General features: G+C 46.5%; 1 protein-coding gene across 1 annotated transcript; it reads left to right on the forward strand.

Annotated features, from left to right (window-relative positions):
• The first annotated feature begins 7217 nt into the window (after nucleotides 1-7217).
• On the forward strand, nucleotides 7218-13695 carry LOC142214548 (olfactory receptor 12D1-like). The gene is made up of 2 exons (XM_075283492.1): nucleotides 7218-7752; nucleotides 13334-13695. Exons 1-2 carry the CDS (start codon nucleotides 7218-7220, stop codon nucleotides 13693-13695), a joined length of 897 nt encoding a protein of 298 aa, XP_075139593.1.
• Nucleotides 13696-14203: the final 508 nt, after the last annotated feature.

The raw sequence follows: 14203 nt of genomic DNA on the forward strand, positions 1-14203 counted from the left end.
TAAATGTATTCAATATTATATACCATAAATACTAAATACACTCTGTGGCCAAAAGTCACGGTAAGGTGTGCCCCAGTGCCGATCTGGCCTATGGCGCTAATGTCGCTAGGATATCTTAGCAGTCTGATGCAGGCAGGTGTCTCGTGAACATGGCAGCACGTCGCGAGTTAAGTGACTTTGAACGTGGGATGATAATCGGTGCAAGATGCATGGGGCATAGCATTTTGGAGTTTACCCAGGAATTTGGGTTTCCAAGGTCAACAGTGTCTCGGGTGGACCTGCAATATTGCAGAGACAACATTGGCAGCCGTGTAAACCGGCGCATCGGTCGACCACGAGTGTTTAATGAACAGACGTAACTTCACCTTTGTGTGAGTCGTACGGGGATCTCGATGGTCTACTGTGGGTCAAATCACCACTGATTTGACTGTGGGGCACCAGGACACCATTTCCACCAGGACTGTAAACCAAGAACTGCACCACATAGGCTTCAACAGTGGACCCGTGTCCCTTTGCTGATGCCGCAGCACAGAGCTCAAAGACAGGACAATGCAACATGTCATTGCTGGCACGGGTCTGGCTTAATGAACATACCAGTAACCTCAGGACCCTCGATTGGCCTGCCTGCTCGCCCGACCTCATCCCCATAGAGCATTTATGGGATGCTGTGGTTACCAATGTCCGTTCCATGGACCCAGCGCCAACTACACCAATTGTGGGCTGCAGTGCAGACTGCATGGATCAATACCCCTCCAGAACTCTTCCAACACCTCGTGGAGTCCATGCCTCATCATCTTACTGCAGTTATCAGGGCGATCCGCGGTACCTTCCCATGACTTTTGGCCACTCGGTGTATATTAACCTGCAATCACAGCAAGTAATGGCTACAGATCTGATGAAGGGGTATGCTGTCAATAGCGTTGCAAACCTTGAAATGTGTTATCTTTTATCCGCATATTAAAGTTGTGTTATATCTATGGTCTGGCCTGAGGGTCTGATTATTGAGGAGCGCGATTCCTGATATTTGTGGAACTCTTGGTTGTTCCATTTCTATTTATTACTGAATTACAACATGGGTATATATGCATTGTCGTCTGGCAGTAGAACACGACCCACTGGGTTCTTCTTAGCATTGAAGACATCCATCAGGTGAACCCAGTCAACTACAGAGGAAGTTAAAGGTTCCTTGAACATTTCTCCGATTGAATAAGGTTCCACAAGAGGCATATTCTTTCTGCCCTTTATCTCACTATATCCATGTCATAAGTAAGCAGTTATAGAACAATCCGGCTTCCCTTACTCGGTGCAACCTGCCCACATTCAGCTCGCACTTATTGTCTAGTTGCACTTGTCGCACTTATTGTCTAGTTGCAATTGTACTTTTTTAACACAAGCAATAGCAACTGTACGGGTGCAGCCTGGAGTTTAGCGCCCACTTGTGATTACTAGTAAGGGCAGCACCCCCACCTTGCTATTTCTCCAAATGGAAAGTACAGACCAGCCTTATAATTAGGACATATCACATGCGGCTGAGCCACGCTATGTAAGGGTATCCTAAGGACAAACTAGACTTATGTGCGTCAGCTCATTTCCCCTGCTCATAATTCTACCACTGGTTATTGTGCTTGGTATGGACGGTTGTACAAACATAAGTTAGTTCCATTTATTGAGATAATTTACTTTATTATTTAATTGTTTTATTGTGGTTCTCCCTTTAGGGTTTGTGTCAAGGGGTAACGCTAGATAAATTGCAGCGCTCCCTTCTAGACCAGATCCATAGGGATACTTAATGTTAATCAACACGAACAAAAAAATTACCCTCGTTACATGTTACAGACTAAAAATCCTTAAAAGCCATCTCCTGCAAGAATACTCCAAGGAAGATGTCAGGCTTCAAGACTGAGAATACAAAAAGAAGATTCATTTGAAATGTTTCCTGTGGTCAATATCTAAAAATATAAGGATAATTTCAAGGTATGTGACTATAAATAAAGTTGGGCAGGTATTAAAAAATTATTATTCTATTTAGTATATATTCCATATTTAATATCACAAATAGATACATGAGAGCTAGAAAGACAGACAGATAGATAGATAGATAGATAGATAGATAGATAGATAGATATGTGATAGATAGATAGATAGATAGATAGATAGATAGATAGATAGATAGATAGATAGATAGTTGATAGACAGATTCCAGTGATAGATTAAAAAAAAAAGAACCCCCCCCCTTCCCCCCACAACACAACACAACACAGCCATTTCTCATCTTTCCATTTCAATTTCTTACTCCTCACCTTCCACAATCCACAGCTTTTTAATTTTTCTCTTTCCAGTGTATGAGAGTTTATTTTTTTGCAGGACAATTTGTACTTCATGATGGTACCATTTAATATTCTGTATAATGTACTGGTGGGGGGTGGATACATTTATGTTTTTTTATTTGTTTCTTTGTAGATTGTGAACCCCATATAGGGATCACAACGCACATTTTTCCTACTATCCATATGTCTTTGGAGTATGGGAGGAAATCCACGCAAGCACAGGGAGAACAGACAAACTCCTTGCAGATGTTGTTCCTGGCAGGATTTGAACCCAGGACTCCAGCGCTGCAATGCTGTAGAGCTAACCACTGAGCCACCGTGAAGCCCCTGGGTAGAATACATTTGTGTCATTTTCTCATGGGTTTTGTTTTTGTGGAACTTACTGTATATCGAAAATAACACATTACCTATATTGCAATTATTCAGACCAGTGGACGAAGGACTGAGCAAATCCAGAAGATGTTTGTAGCAAAATTTCTTTAGTCCAGCCAAATGCCAATGTAATACACAACGCGTTTTGGGGTCTTGAACTTCTCCTTTATAAAATGTGCATTACACTAAAATAAGACAATATCCCAAACACTCTCAAAAAGTGAATGAGGTGATAAGTAAATAAAATATGGCTCCAAAATACTATTAAAGAAATCGAACCCATAAAAAATCAGTTAAAACATAGATCAGGTTAATGAACTATCAAAACAGAAATACAAATAGTGTTAACTCTTAATAGATTTATTGAAAACCAGACAAAATTATTATTATTATTATTAGAGATGAGCGAACAGTGTTCTATCGAACACATGTTCGATCGGATATCAGGGTGTTCGCCATGTTCGAATCGAATCGAACACCACGTGGTAAAGTGCGCCAAAATTCGATTCCCCTCCCACCTTCCCTGGCGCCTTTTTTGCACCAATAACAGCGCAGGGGAGGTGGGACAGGAACTACGACACTGGGGGCATTGAAAAAAATTGGAAAAAGTCATTGGCTGCCGAAATCAGGTGACCTCCATTTTAGACGAATAGTGGATTTCAAATCCGGGTCATATGAGAATGTGAACTTTGTGACTATGAGACAGGGATAGCTGTACAGGCAGGGATAGCTAGGGATAACCTTTATTTAGGGGGGAATGTTATTAAAAATAACTTTTTGGGGCTCTATCGGGTGTGTAATTGTGATTTTTGTGAGATAAACTTTTTCCCATAGGGATGCATTGGCCAGCGCTGATTGGCCGAATTCCGTACTCTGGCCAATCAGTGCTGGCCAATGCATTCTATTAGCTTGATGAAGCAGAGTGTGCACAAGGGTTCAAGCGCACCCTCGGCTCTGATGTAGCAGAGCCGAGGCTGCACAAGGGTTCAAGCGCACCCTCGGCTCTGATGTAGGAGAGCCGAGGGTGCACTTGAACCCTTGTGCACCCTCAGCTCTGCTACATCAGAGCCGAGGGTGCGCTTGAACCCTTGTGCACACTCTGCTTCATCAAGCTAATAGAATGCATTGGCCAGCGCTGATTGGCCAATGTATTCTATTAGCCTGATGAAGTAGAGCTGAATGTGTGTGCTAAGCACACACATTCAGCTCTACTTCATCGGGCTAATAGAATGCATTGGCCAGCGCTGATTGGCCAGAGTACGGAACTCGACCAATCAGCGCTGGCTCTGCTGGAGGAGGCGGAGTCTAAGATCGCTCCACACCAGTCTCCATTCAGGTCCGACCTTAGACTCCGCCTCCTCCGGCAGAGCCAGCGCTGATTGGCCGAAGGCTGGCCAATGCATTCCTATGCGAATGCAGAGACTTAGCAGTGCTGAGTCAGTTTTGCTCAACTACACATCTGATGCACACTCGGCACTGCTACATCAGATGTAGCAATCTGATGTAGCAGAGCCGAGGGTGCACTAGAACCCCTGTGCAAACTCAGTTCACGCTAATAGAATGCATTGGCCAGCGCTGATTGGCCAATGCATTCTATTAGCCCGATGAAGTAGAGCTGAATGTGTGTGCTAAGCACACACATTCAGCACTGCTTCATCACGCCAATACAATGCATTAGCCAGTGCTGATTGGCCAGAGTACGGAATTCGGCCAATCAGCGCTGGCTCTGCTGGAGGAGGCGGAGTCTAAGGTCGGACCTGAATGGAGACTGGTGTGGAGCGATCTTAGACTCCGCCTCCTCCAGCAGAGCCAGCGCTGATTGGTCGAGTTCCGTACTCTGGCCAATCAGCGCTGGCCAATGCATTCTATTAGCCCGATGAAGTAGAGCTGAATGTGTGTGCTTAGCACACACATTCAGCTCTACTTCATCAGGCTAATAGAATACATTGGCCAATCAGCGCTGGCCAATGCATTCTATTAGCTTGATGAAGCAGAGTGTGCACAAGGGTTCAAGCGCACCCTCGGCTCTGATGTAGCAGAGCCGAGGCTGCACAAGGGTTCAAGTGCACCCTCGGCTCTCCTACATCAGAGCCGAGGGTGCGCTTGAACCCTTGTGCAGCCTCGGCTCTGCTACATCAGAGCCGAGGGTGCGCTTGAACCCTTGTGCACACTCTGCTTCATCAAGCTAATAGAATGCATTGGCCAGCACTGATTGGCCAGAGTACGGAATTCGGCCAATCAGCGCTGGCCAATGCATTCTATTAGCCCGATGAAGTAGAGCTGAATGTGTGTGCTAAGCACACACATTCAGCACTGCTTCATCACGCCAATACAATGCATTAGCCAGTGCTGATTGGCCAGAGTACGGAATTCGGCCAATCAGCGCTGGCTCTGCTGGAGGAGGCGGAGTCTAAGATCGCTCCACACCAGTCTCCATTCAGGTCCGACCTTAGACTCCGCCTCCTCCAGCAGAGCCAGCGCTGATTGGCCGAATTCCGTACTCTGGCCAATCAGCACTGGCTAATGCATTGTATTGGCTTGATGAAGCAGTGCTGAATGTGTGTGCTTAGCACACACATTCAGCTCTACTTCATCGGGCTAATAGAATGCATTGGCCAATCAGCGCTGGCCAATGCATTCTATTAGCGTGAACTGAGTTTGCACAGGGGTTCTAGTGCACCCTCGGCTCTGCTACATCAGATTGCTACATCTGATGTAGCAGTGCCGAGTGTGCATCAGATGTGTAGTTGAGCAAAACTGACTCAGCACTGCTAAGTCTGCATTCGCATAGGAATGCATTGGCCAGCCTTCGGCCAATCAGCGCTGGCTCTGCCGGAGGAGGCGGAGTCTAAGGTCGGACCTGAATGGAGACTGGTGTGGAGCTATCTTAGACTCCGCCTCCTCCAGCAGAGCCAGCGCTGATTGGTCGAGTTCCGTACTCTGGCCAATCAGCACTGGCCAATGCATTTCTATGGGGAAAAGTTAGCTTGCGAAAATCGCAAACTGACAGGGATTTCCATGAAATAAAGTGACTTTTATGCCCCCAGACATGCTTCCCCTGCTGTCCCAGTGTCATTCCAGGGTGTTGGTATCATTTCCTGGGGTGTCATAGTGGACTTGGTGACCCTCCAGACACGAATTTGGGTTTCCCCCTTAACGAGTTTATGTTCCCCATAGACTATAATGGGGTTCGAAACCCATTCGAACACTCGAACAGTGAGCGGCTGTTCGAATCGAATTTCGAACCTCGAACATTTTAGTGTTCGCTCATCTCTAATTATTATTATTTATTTATTTTTATTTATTTATTTTTTTTGGGGGGGATATGCTCTTGAGTAAAAAAAATAAATAGAATGTCTTTAGAACTAATATTCTAGAGACATACAAAGTCAAAAAATCAATACAGGACCCATCCTCTAAAGTCTCATTGAGAACATCAGGAACCAGAGAATTTAATTTAAATATCTAGAACATTTCATTTTGTTTGAGGGCATCACTGTACATCTCTTTGGTTTACATGTACAAGATCAGACTGAACTACTGAGAAGCCCACAAAACTCTTGTTATGTTTATAGGAAGCGAGGCGAGAACCCCTATGTTTTTGAAACCCATGTAGGAGCCATCTTGTTATATCTGTCACATTCCCATTTATAAATGATAATGCACTACGCACTGCTCGACCCTGTTCTACTGTTTTTTACATTGTCTCTATTTTGTGGGTAGATATGACTCCGGGGACACTGGATTAATATATAGTATTTGGTATGCTTTAGCTTGTTATCATTTTTTTCACCTAATGGAATAAATATTATTTAATAAATATTAGTAAATATTAATTATTATTATTATATTGATAAAATATTTTCAGAATTATTGATATTAAAAGGTAAATAGATTACAAAAGCTGTTTCTTGAATATTTGTAAAAATAATTAGAAAGAGGTCAACGCCTTTAAGCTGTCCAAAGCAGTACAAGCACTGCAATAATGGCTATTAGTGTTGAGCAAGTAGTATTCGATCAAATACCTCGCCAGCATAGGTATGTGTGTAATCGGCGGAGCTCCAAGGGGTTAAATGCATCGAATATTCAAAGCGTTTAACCCCTTGGTGTTCGGCCGATTACACGCATTCCTATGTCGGCGAGGTATTCGATTGAATACTACTCGCTCATCTCTAATGGCTATTAGTGGTTGTCAATGCTAAGATTAAAATTCAGCAAATCTGAATAGAATATGAAAGTGCAGTCTACAAAATTACATAAAAAGAACTGAAAAAAAAATTACATTTTTATCACTTAGGTGGAAATGGTCTACCAGTAATGATAGTGATGGATCATAAAGATACACCAAGGAATTTCTCGCACTTATGGCACATAGTATTGATCCTCCATTGATAATTTGCTAATAGCAATAACATCATGTAACATAACAATATGGAATTATTTGTATTATTACTTATTTTCTTAAAATCCCTTTGGGCCATAAAATGCTTTGACTACTTCCAGACACAACACATTACAATGAATTTGAACAATTCCACCTCAGTTACAGAATTTTTTTTAGCTGGTCTGGAAATTGAAGATTTTCTTCAGGTGACTCTCGTCTTAAGCTTTCTATTACTATACCTACTAACCTTAGCCGCAAATCTCTCCATAATGATTATCACTATTTCTGATCTCACTCTTCATACACCCATGTATTTCTTCTTGTGGAACTTGGCTTTCCTTGACATCTGTTGCTCATCGGTGGTTGTCCCCAAGATGCTGACAAATCTTATGTCTCAGAAGAAGATGATCTCATTCTATGGCTGTATGCTACAAGTCCATTTCTTCCATTTCTTGGGTAGTACAGAAGGCATACTATTTTCAGTTATGGCCTATGATAGATTTGTAGCCATTGCACATCCTTTGAGATACTCAACCATCATGAATAAGAGCGTCTGTTATGGCCTAGCCTCATCGTCTTGGGTTATTGGATTTTGCCATGCCTCGGTCCACAGTATAATGACTTCAAGGCTTCCATTTTGTGGATCAAATGTGGTGAACAAAGGATTATGTAGATAATCTTGTTTCCCTTAGTCCTAACAGCGGCACAATGTGGGGTATTTCGTGCCCCTGTGTGCTGGTAGGACAGGCGGAATTTTAATTAGCCATGTATTAATTTCACATGGCTTGTTCCCTTTAAGAGGGCACAGATACCTCCCCCCTGTGCGTAAATAACAAGTAATAATACATACATTCCAAAATAAACAACAATAGGGGGGGAATCCTTGTGCCGCTGTTAGGACTAAGGGAAACAAGATTATCTACATAATCCTTTGTTCCCTGTCGTCCCTACCAGCGGCACAATGTGGGGAAATAGCAAGTAATCCCCATAAGGGTGGGAGATTAAACACAAGCAGAATGTAATACAGTGCGCCCGAAGGCAGTAGCTTCTGAGCCATACCGATCAAGTCGGTAGTGCTTCACAAAAGTCAATTCTGAAGACCAGGATGCTGCTGCACAAATCTGGTCCAAGGTGAGAGCCTTGACCTCTGCCCAAGAGGTCGATACTGCCCGCGTCGAATGGGCCCTTAGGACGGTCGGCGGAGGTAAGTTCTGACTCACAAACGCCAACTTGATTGCTTCCTTCACCCAGCGAGAGATGGTGGCCTTAGAAGCCTTGCGGCCTTTATGGCCCCCTACATAATTTATTAACAAGTTCTCAGATCTCCTGAAAGCGCGTGTGCGCTGAAGGTAAATCTGCAGGTTCCGGACTAAATCTAGGGTATGCCACCTCTCCTCCTCAGGGGAAGTGGGTACGGGAAAAAAGGTTGGCAAGCAAATGAGCTGACTCACATTCGCCCTAGAAGAAACTTTCGGCCTGAATCCTGGCAGAAATCTCAACTGAACACGGTCTTCAAAGAAGGCAATGTAAGGAGCTTCCGATGAGAGTGCTTGAAGCTCCCCTACCCTTTTTGCCGAGGTGATAGCGAGGAGAAAAGATACCTTATAGGTCAGCCACTTTCGATCCACCTCCTCCAGAGGTTCGAATGGAGCAACACAAAGTGCCGTTAGGACCTTGCTGAGGTCCCATTGGTGGACAGGAGCAGAAACTGCTGGTCTCAGCCTAGTTGCCCCTTTGATAAAGGTGCTCACTAAAGGATCCTGAGACAACCGCCTCCCCAGATAGGCGGACAAAGCGGCTACATGTACCTTCAGGGTAGAAGCTGCAAGCCCTCTGTCTAGGCCGTCCTGAAGGAAATCCAGGATCGCCCTCACAGGGGGATCGGAGGAGTCCACTTCGTGTTCCGTGCACCAAGCCTGGAAAATATTACCGATCCTACGGTAATTCTTATTGGTCGAGGTGGCTCTGGCGCTGGCTAAAGTCCTTAGGACGCCTTGAGACAGTCCTCTATTCCTTAATAGGGACTGGTCAACCTCCAGGCTGTCAGATTGAATCTCCTCAGATCGTGGTGTCTCAGCTCTCCTTGTGTCACCAGATCTGGGAGGGGGGGAAGCCTCCAATACCTGCCTTGACTCATCCACATGAGCTGGGCAAACCAAGTCCTTTTCGGCCAGAACGGGATTATGGCAATTCCCGAGACTTGGTCCTGTCTGATTTTCATCAATACCTTGGGTATGATGGAAACTGGAGGGAAGATGTATATCAGCCTGAACCTCCATGGGATGGACAGGGCATCCACTGCCAAGGCATTGTCCTCCTGGTACAGAGAGCAGAAGGTTTCCACCTTGGCGTTGAGTCGGGTTGCCATGAGGTCGACATCCGGAAGGCCCCATGTTTGGACAATCTGATGGAATATGTCTTGATTGAGAGACCATTCTCCTGATACAGGGATACCCCGACTCAACTGATCCGCTACTATGTTCAGGGAGCCCTTGATGTGAACAGCGGATAGGTGGGTCAGATTCTTCTCTGCCCACGTGAAGATCAAGTTCGCCTCTCTCAGTAGGGCTGGAACCCTGGTGCCGCCCTGTTTGTTCAAGTATATTACCGTCGTCATATTGTCTGACCGGACCTTGACTGCCTTCCCTTCGAGAAAGGGGGCGAAGTACTTCAGCGCCAGATAAACTGCTTTTAGCTCCTTCAGGTTGGAGGTTCCTACCTCTGGATTCCTCCACAGACCCTGGACAGTCCTGCCGTCCAGGTGGGCTCCCCATCCCGAATGGGACGCATCTGTTGTCAACAGGGTCCAACGAGGTTGAACCGAGGACCTTCCGTCTTTCAGGTGTCTCCACCATCTGAGGGAAAGACGGGTACCGGGAGAAAGGCAGATCTTCCTGTGCAGTCCCCGTGGAGATCCGTTCCAGGCTCTCAACACTTCCATCTGAAGGGGACGCAAGTGCCATAAAGCCCAAGGGACCGCCTTGGCTGAAGAAGACATCAGGCCTAGGACCCGCATGGCGGTGCGAATGGTGATCCATCGGGACCTGAGAAGGCTCCGAACCGAAGCTTCTATTTTTGCTCGCCTTGGACGAGATAGGAAAATCTGCATGCTCTGGGAATCCAGAACAAACCCCAGGAATTTCTTCCGGGTGGATGGCACTATTTCTGACTTCTCCCAATTGATCAGCCAACCTAACTCCTGGAGGAAGGCGATGGCTATCTGGAGGTGGTGATGGAGAATTGAAGTAGACTGAGCTTTTATAAGCCAGTCGTCGAGGTAGGGAACCACGAAAAGGCCTTGAAGTCTGAGAGCGGCGGCAACTGGTGCGACCATCTTGGTGAATACATACGGAGCTGACGATATGCCGAATGGCAGAGCAGTGAACTGTAGGTGCTCTCTGTGACCAGCCACAAGAACGGTTATACGTAGATATTTCCTGTGTGGCGGGAAGATGGGGATATGTAAGTAGGCATCCTTTAGGTCCAGGGTGACCATGACCTCGTCGCGCAATAGGAAACTGGTTACTGAGTCTATGGACTCCATCCTGAAAGGTTTTTTCTTTATGAAGAAGTTGAGGAACCGAAGATCTATAATCATCCGCCACCCTCCTGTGGACTTTGGAACCAAGAACACGGGTGAATAAACTCCTTGACCCACTTCGGGAGGAGGGACCCTTTCCAGGGCCCCCTTTGAGAGATATTCTGCGACGGAAGCCTCCAGGCAGTCTTGTTGTAGGGCTGGTAAAACCCGCGTAGTGATGAAACGATCCACAGGAGGATGGGAGAACTCTATTGCGTATCCTCGCTGAACAACTTGAAGGACCCATGGGTCCAGAATATGAAGATGCCATGCCACAAGGAAATTTGAAAGGTGCCCTCCTACGGGAGAGCTGGTCACAGAGAGCGGCGTCTCCTCAAAACCCCTTCTTCTTAGGGTCCTCCTTGGGGATCCCGCGACCCGCCCCCTTCGGACGGTATCTGGGGCGTCTCTGGCTTCCCTGTTGAGGCCTGTATTGAGACGTGGAGCCTCGACCCCTAGAAGGGGGAGGCCTTCTTTCTCTGGTTGCTTGTGGTAGTGATCTCCCTCTACCATCAGCCAATCCCTCCATCAGATCGTCCAGCCCTTGGCCGAAAACCTTTCCAGGTTGAAAGGGGAGGGAACACAAAGAAAACTTGGAGGCGACATCAGCCCGCCAAGGTTTGAGCCACAAGGGCCTCCTGGCGGCGGTATTGAGGGCCATGGCCTTGGAAGCCAGCTTCACCTGCTGTCTTGCCGATTCTCTCAGGAAATCCGTAGCGAGACGGATCTCCCCCATGGATGCCAGGATGTCGTCCCTGTTAACCCCGGAGTCGATATCCTGTTCCAGGCGGTCCAGCCGGGCTTGAAGCTTATCAGCTACTTCCGTTGAGGCGATGCCCACCGTCACCTGGGCTGAAGCAGACGAATACGCCTACTTGAGCGTTGAATCCACTCTCCTATCAAGCAAATCCTGAAGATTTGACCCGTCATCGATGGGCACGACAGTGCGACGGGAAAGCTTAGAGATGGCTAAATCCACCTTGGGTGGCGGACCCCAGCGATCCAGTTGGGAGGGATCAATCGGATATACTGCTTTGAAAGCTCTGGTGGTGACGTAAGCCTTCTCCGGCTGCTTCCATTGTTGTTCCATTAGGCTGGCCATGGAGGCGTCCACTTGGAAAACCCTCCGCTTCCCAGAGGTGGACGCAGAGGCTTCCCCCTCGCCAACCTGGTCCCACGACCGGATGGCCTTCAGCAGTTTATTAGTCTTCTCCCGATGGAAAATTGGTCTGCTGGTACAGGAGGACTGATCGTCCGATGATATGGACACCTCCTCCACCTGGAGGCGCTCCAGGGAGGGCAGTGAAGCAGAACGCCTTTCCACGCGCTGCTTCTTGGTGAGCTGAGCCAGTGAAGTACGGATATCCTTTAAAGAATCATCCTGCAAAAAACACAAGGATACTTAGAAGCCGGGGGGACCCTTCCCCTCTTTGCGGCAACCGTACTCACCATGTACTCCTTGACCCATGCTACCAAATCACTGGTAACGGGTTCCTCCCGCAGAGGTCCCCTGCATTGCTGGCAGCGTGACCAGTCATAGCCTAAAGGCAAAACAATGACATTCAGGATACTCCCACCATTGGGAGAATTAGCAGACGAAAAAAACCGCACCTACCATCAGGTAGTGGAACGTCACAATCAATGCAAGCCAGATGTCTCCTTTTAGAAGACTTCTTCCGTCTCACTTGATCCCCGGAGGGGGTAGAAGAGGAAGACATGACAAATAGAAACTAGTTTTCAGCGATACCTAAGCATGGAATATGAAACATCAGAGGAGTACATTCAAGGAACCATATGAGGAGACTCACCCAGCTTCTGCAGGTCACTTACCAACCTTCAGCAGAGTTTGCAGTAGAATAAATGCAGTTTAGAAGCGGAAACCACAAGCCACAGCGCAGAAACCAGCTAGGGATTAGACTAGCAGGCAATGAGGGATGCAACCTGCCTCCTTTTACAGCCCCATATCCGGAAGGGGCGTGGCCTTAGTCAAAAGAGCTCCGTTCCTTTTGCCCTTCATAAGACTCCTAGCCCCTCAAGTCACGCTCCCCCCTTGAGCCAACTACTTTGGCACGTACCTTAAGCTCCTGAGGACCTCCAGTGTCCAACGCTGCTGTTCGCGTGGTCCCGGAGTGGCGAAAGCCAAACCGGAAGTTGCCGGTGTTACATTACCAAACGACCGGCCGGAACCCTCCTACGCAGAGGAAAGGTTCCGCGAAACCGGAAGTTCCCCTCATGGAGCCGCGCGAACACGCCGGCTGGCTGCGCGCGGCTCCCAAAACCCAGCAGGACTGGATGTCGGGGAAAGGTAGTAGGATCGCGTGAGGGAGGTGGGTAAAATAGGTAACCTTAATCTTACCTATTATCTTTGCAGGACCGACACAGAAGTCCAAAGGGGCAGAGTGCATGATTGAAGACACCTGAACAGGTCTGAGCAGGTAAGTACCTGAAACTTTCTTCTTTACTCTTTCTCTTTAGGAGGACACAGAGTCCTCCCCACCTGTCCGATCCTTTACACAGGACAGAAAAAAACGCACAGGGGGGAGGTATCTGTGCCCTCTTAAAGGGAACAAGCCATGTGAAATTAATACATGGCTAATTAAAATTCCGCCTGTCCTACCAGCACACAGGGGCACGAAATACCCCACATTGTGCCGCTGGTAGGGACGACAGGGAAACATTTCTTCTGTGATGTTAAACCGTTGCTTAATTTGGCCTGTACAGATGTCTCGCTGAATTTCCATCTCCTTGCTAGAGTCACTGGTACACTAGCTATCACAACCTTAATGTTGACTATCCTTTCTTACGTCTTCATTGGCAAATATCTTCTAAAAATAAAAACCTCCCAAGGACGAAAGCGTGCGGTGTCTACGTGTAGCGCTCACTTCACGGTAGTCACTCTCCAATATGGAACCGCCATATTCACTTATGCTCAACCACACAAAAAAGATTCTTTAGATCAAGACAGAGCAGCTGCGATAATGTTCACCGTCATAACTCCGGCCTTAAACCCAATCATATATACAGTCCTATGAAAAAGTTTGGGCACCCCTATTAATCTTAATCATTTTTAGTTCTAAATATTTTGGTGTTTGCAACAGCCATTTCAGTTTGATATATCTAATAACTGATGGACACAGTAATATTTCAGGATTGAAATGAGGTTTATTGTACTAACAGAAAATGCGCAATATGCTTTAAACCAAAATTTGACCGGTGCAAAAATATGGGCACCTCAACAGAAAAGTGACATTAATATTTAGTACATCCTCCTTTTGCAAAGATAACAGCCTCTAGTCGCTTCCTGTAGCTTTTAATCAGTTCCTGGATCCTGGATAAAGGTATTTTGGACCATTTCTTTCTACAAAACAATTCAAGTTCAGTTAAGTTTGATGGTCGCCGAACATGGACAGCCCGCTCTCAAATGATCTGAAAACAAAGATTGTTCAACATAGTTGTTCAGGGGAAGGATACAAAACGTTGTCTCAGAGATTTAACCTGTCAGTTTCCACTGTGAGGAACATAGTAAGGAAATGGAAGACC

This window comes from Leptodactylus fuscus, chromosome 7 (assembly GCF_031893055.1).
Source record: "Leptodactylus fuscus isolate aLepFus1 chromosome 7, aLepFus1.hap2, whole genome shotgun sequence".
Lineage (NCBI taxonomy): Eukaryota > Metazoa > Chordata > Amphibia > Anura > Leptodactylidae > Leptodactylus > Leptodactylus fuscus.

Bases quoted from the DNA above. Each gene is read 5' to 3' on its own strand.
- LOC142214548 (XM_075283492.1), top strand. From the start codon at position 7,218: ATGAATTTGAACAATTCCACCTCAGTTACAGAATTTTTTTTAGCTGGT. The intron at 7,753-13,333 runs GTAGATAATCTT...TAGGGACGACAG, and splicing joins TGTGGTGAACAAAGGATTAT to GGAAACATTTCTTCTGTGAT.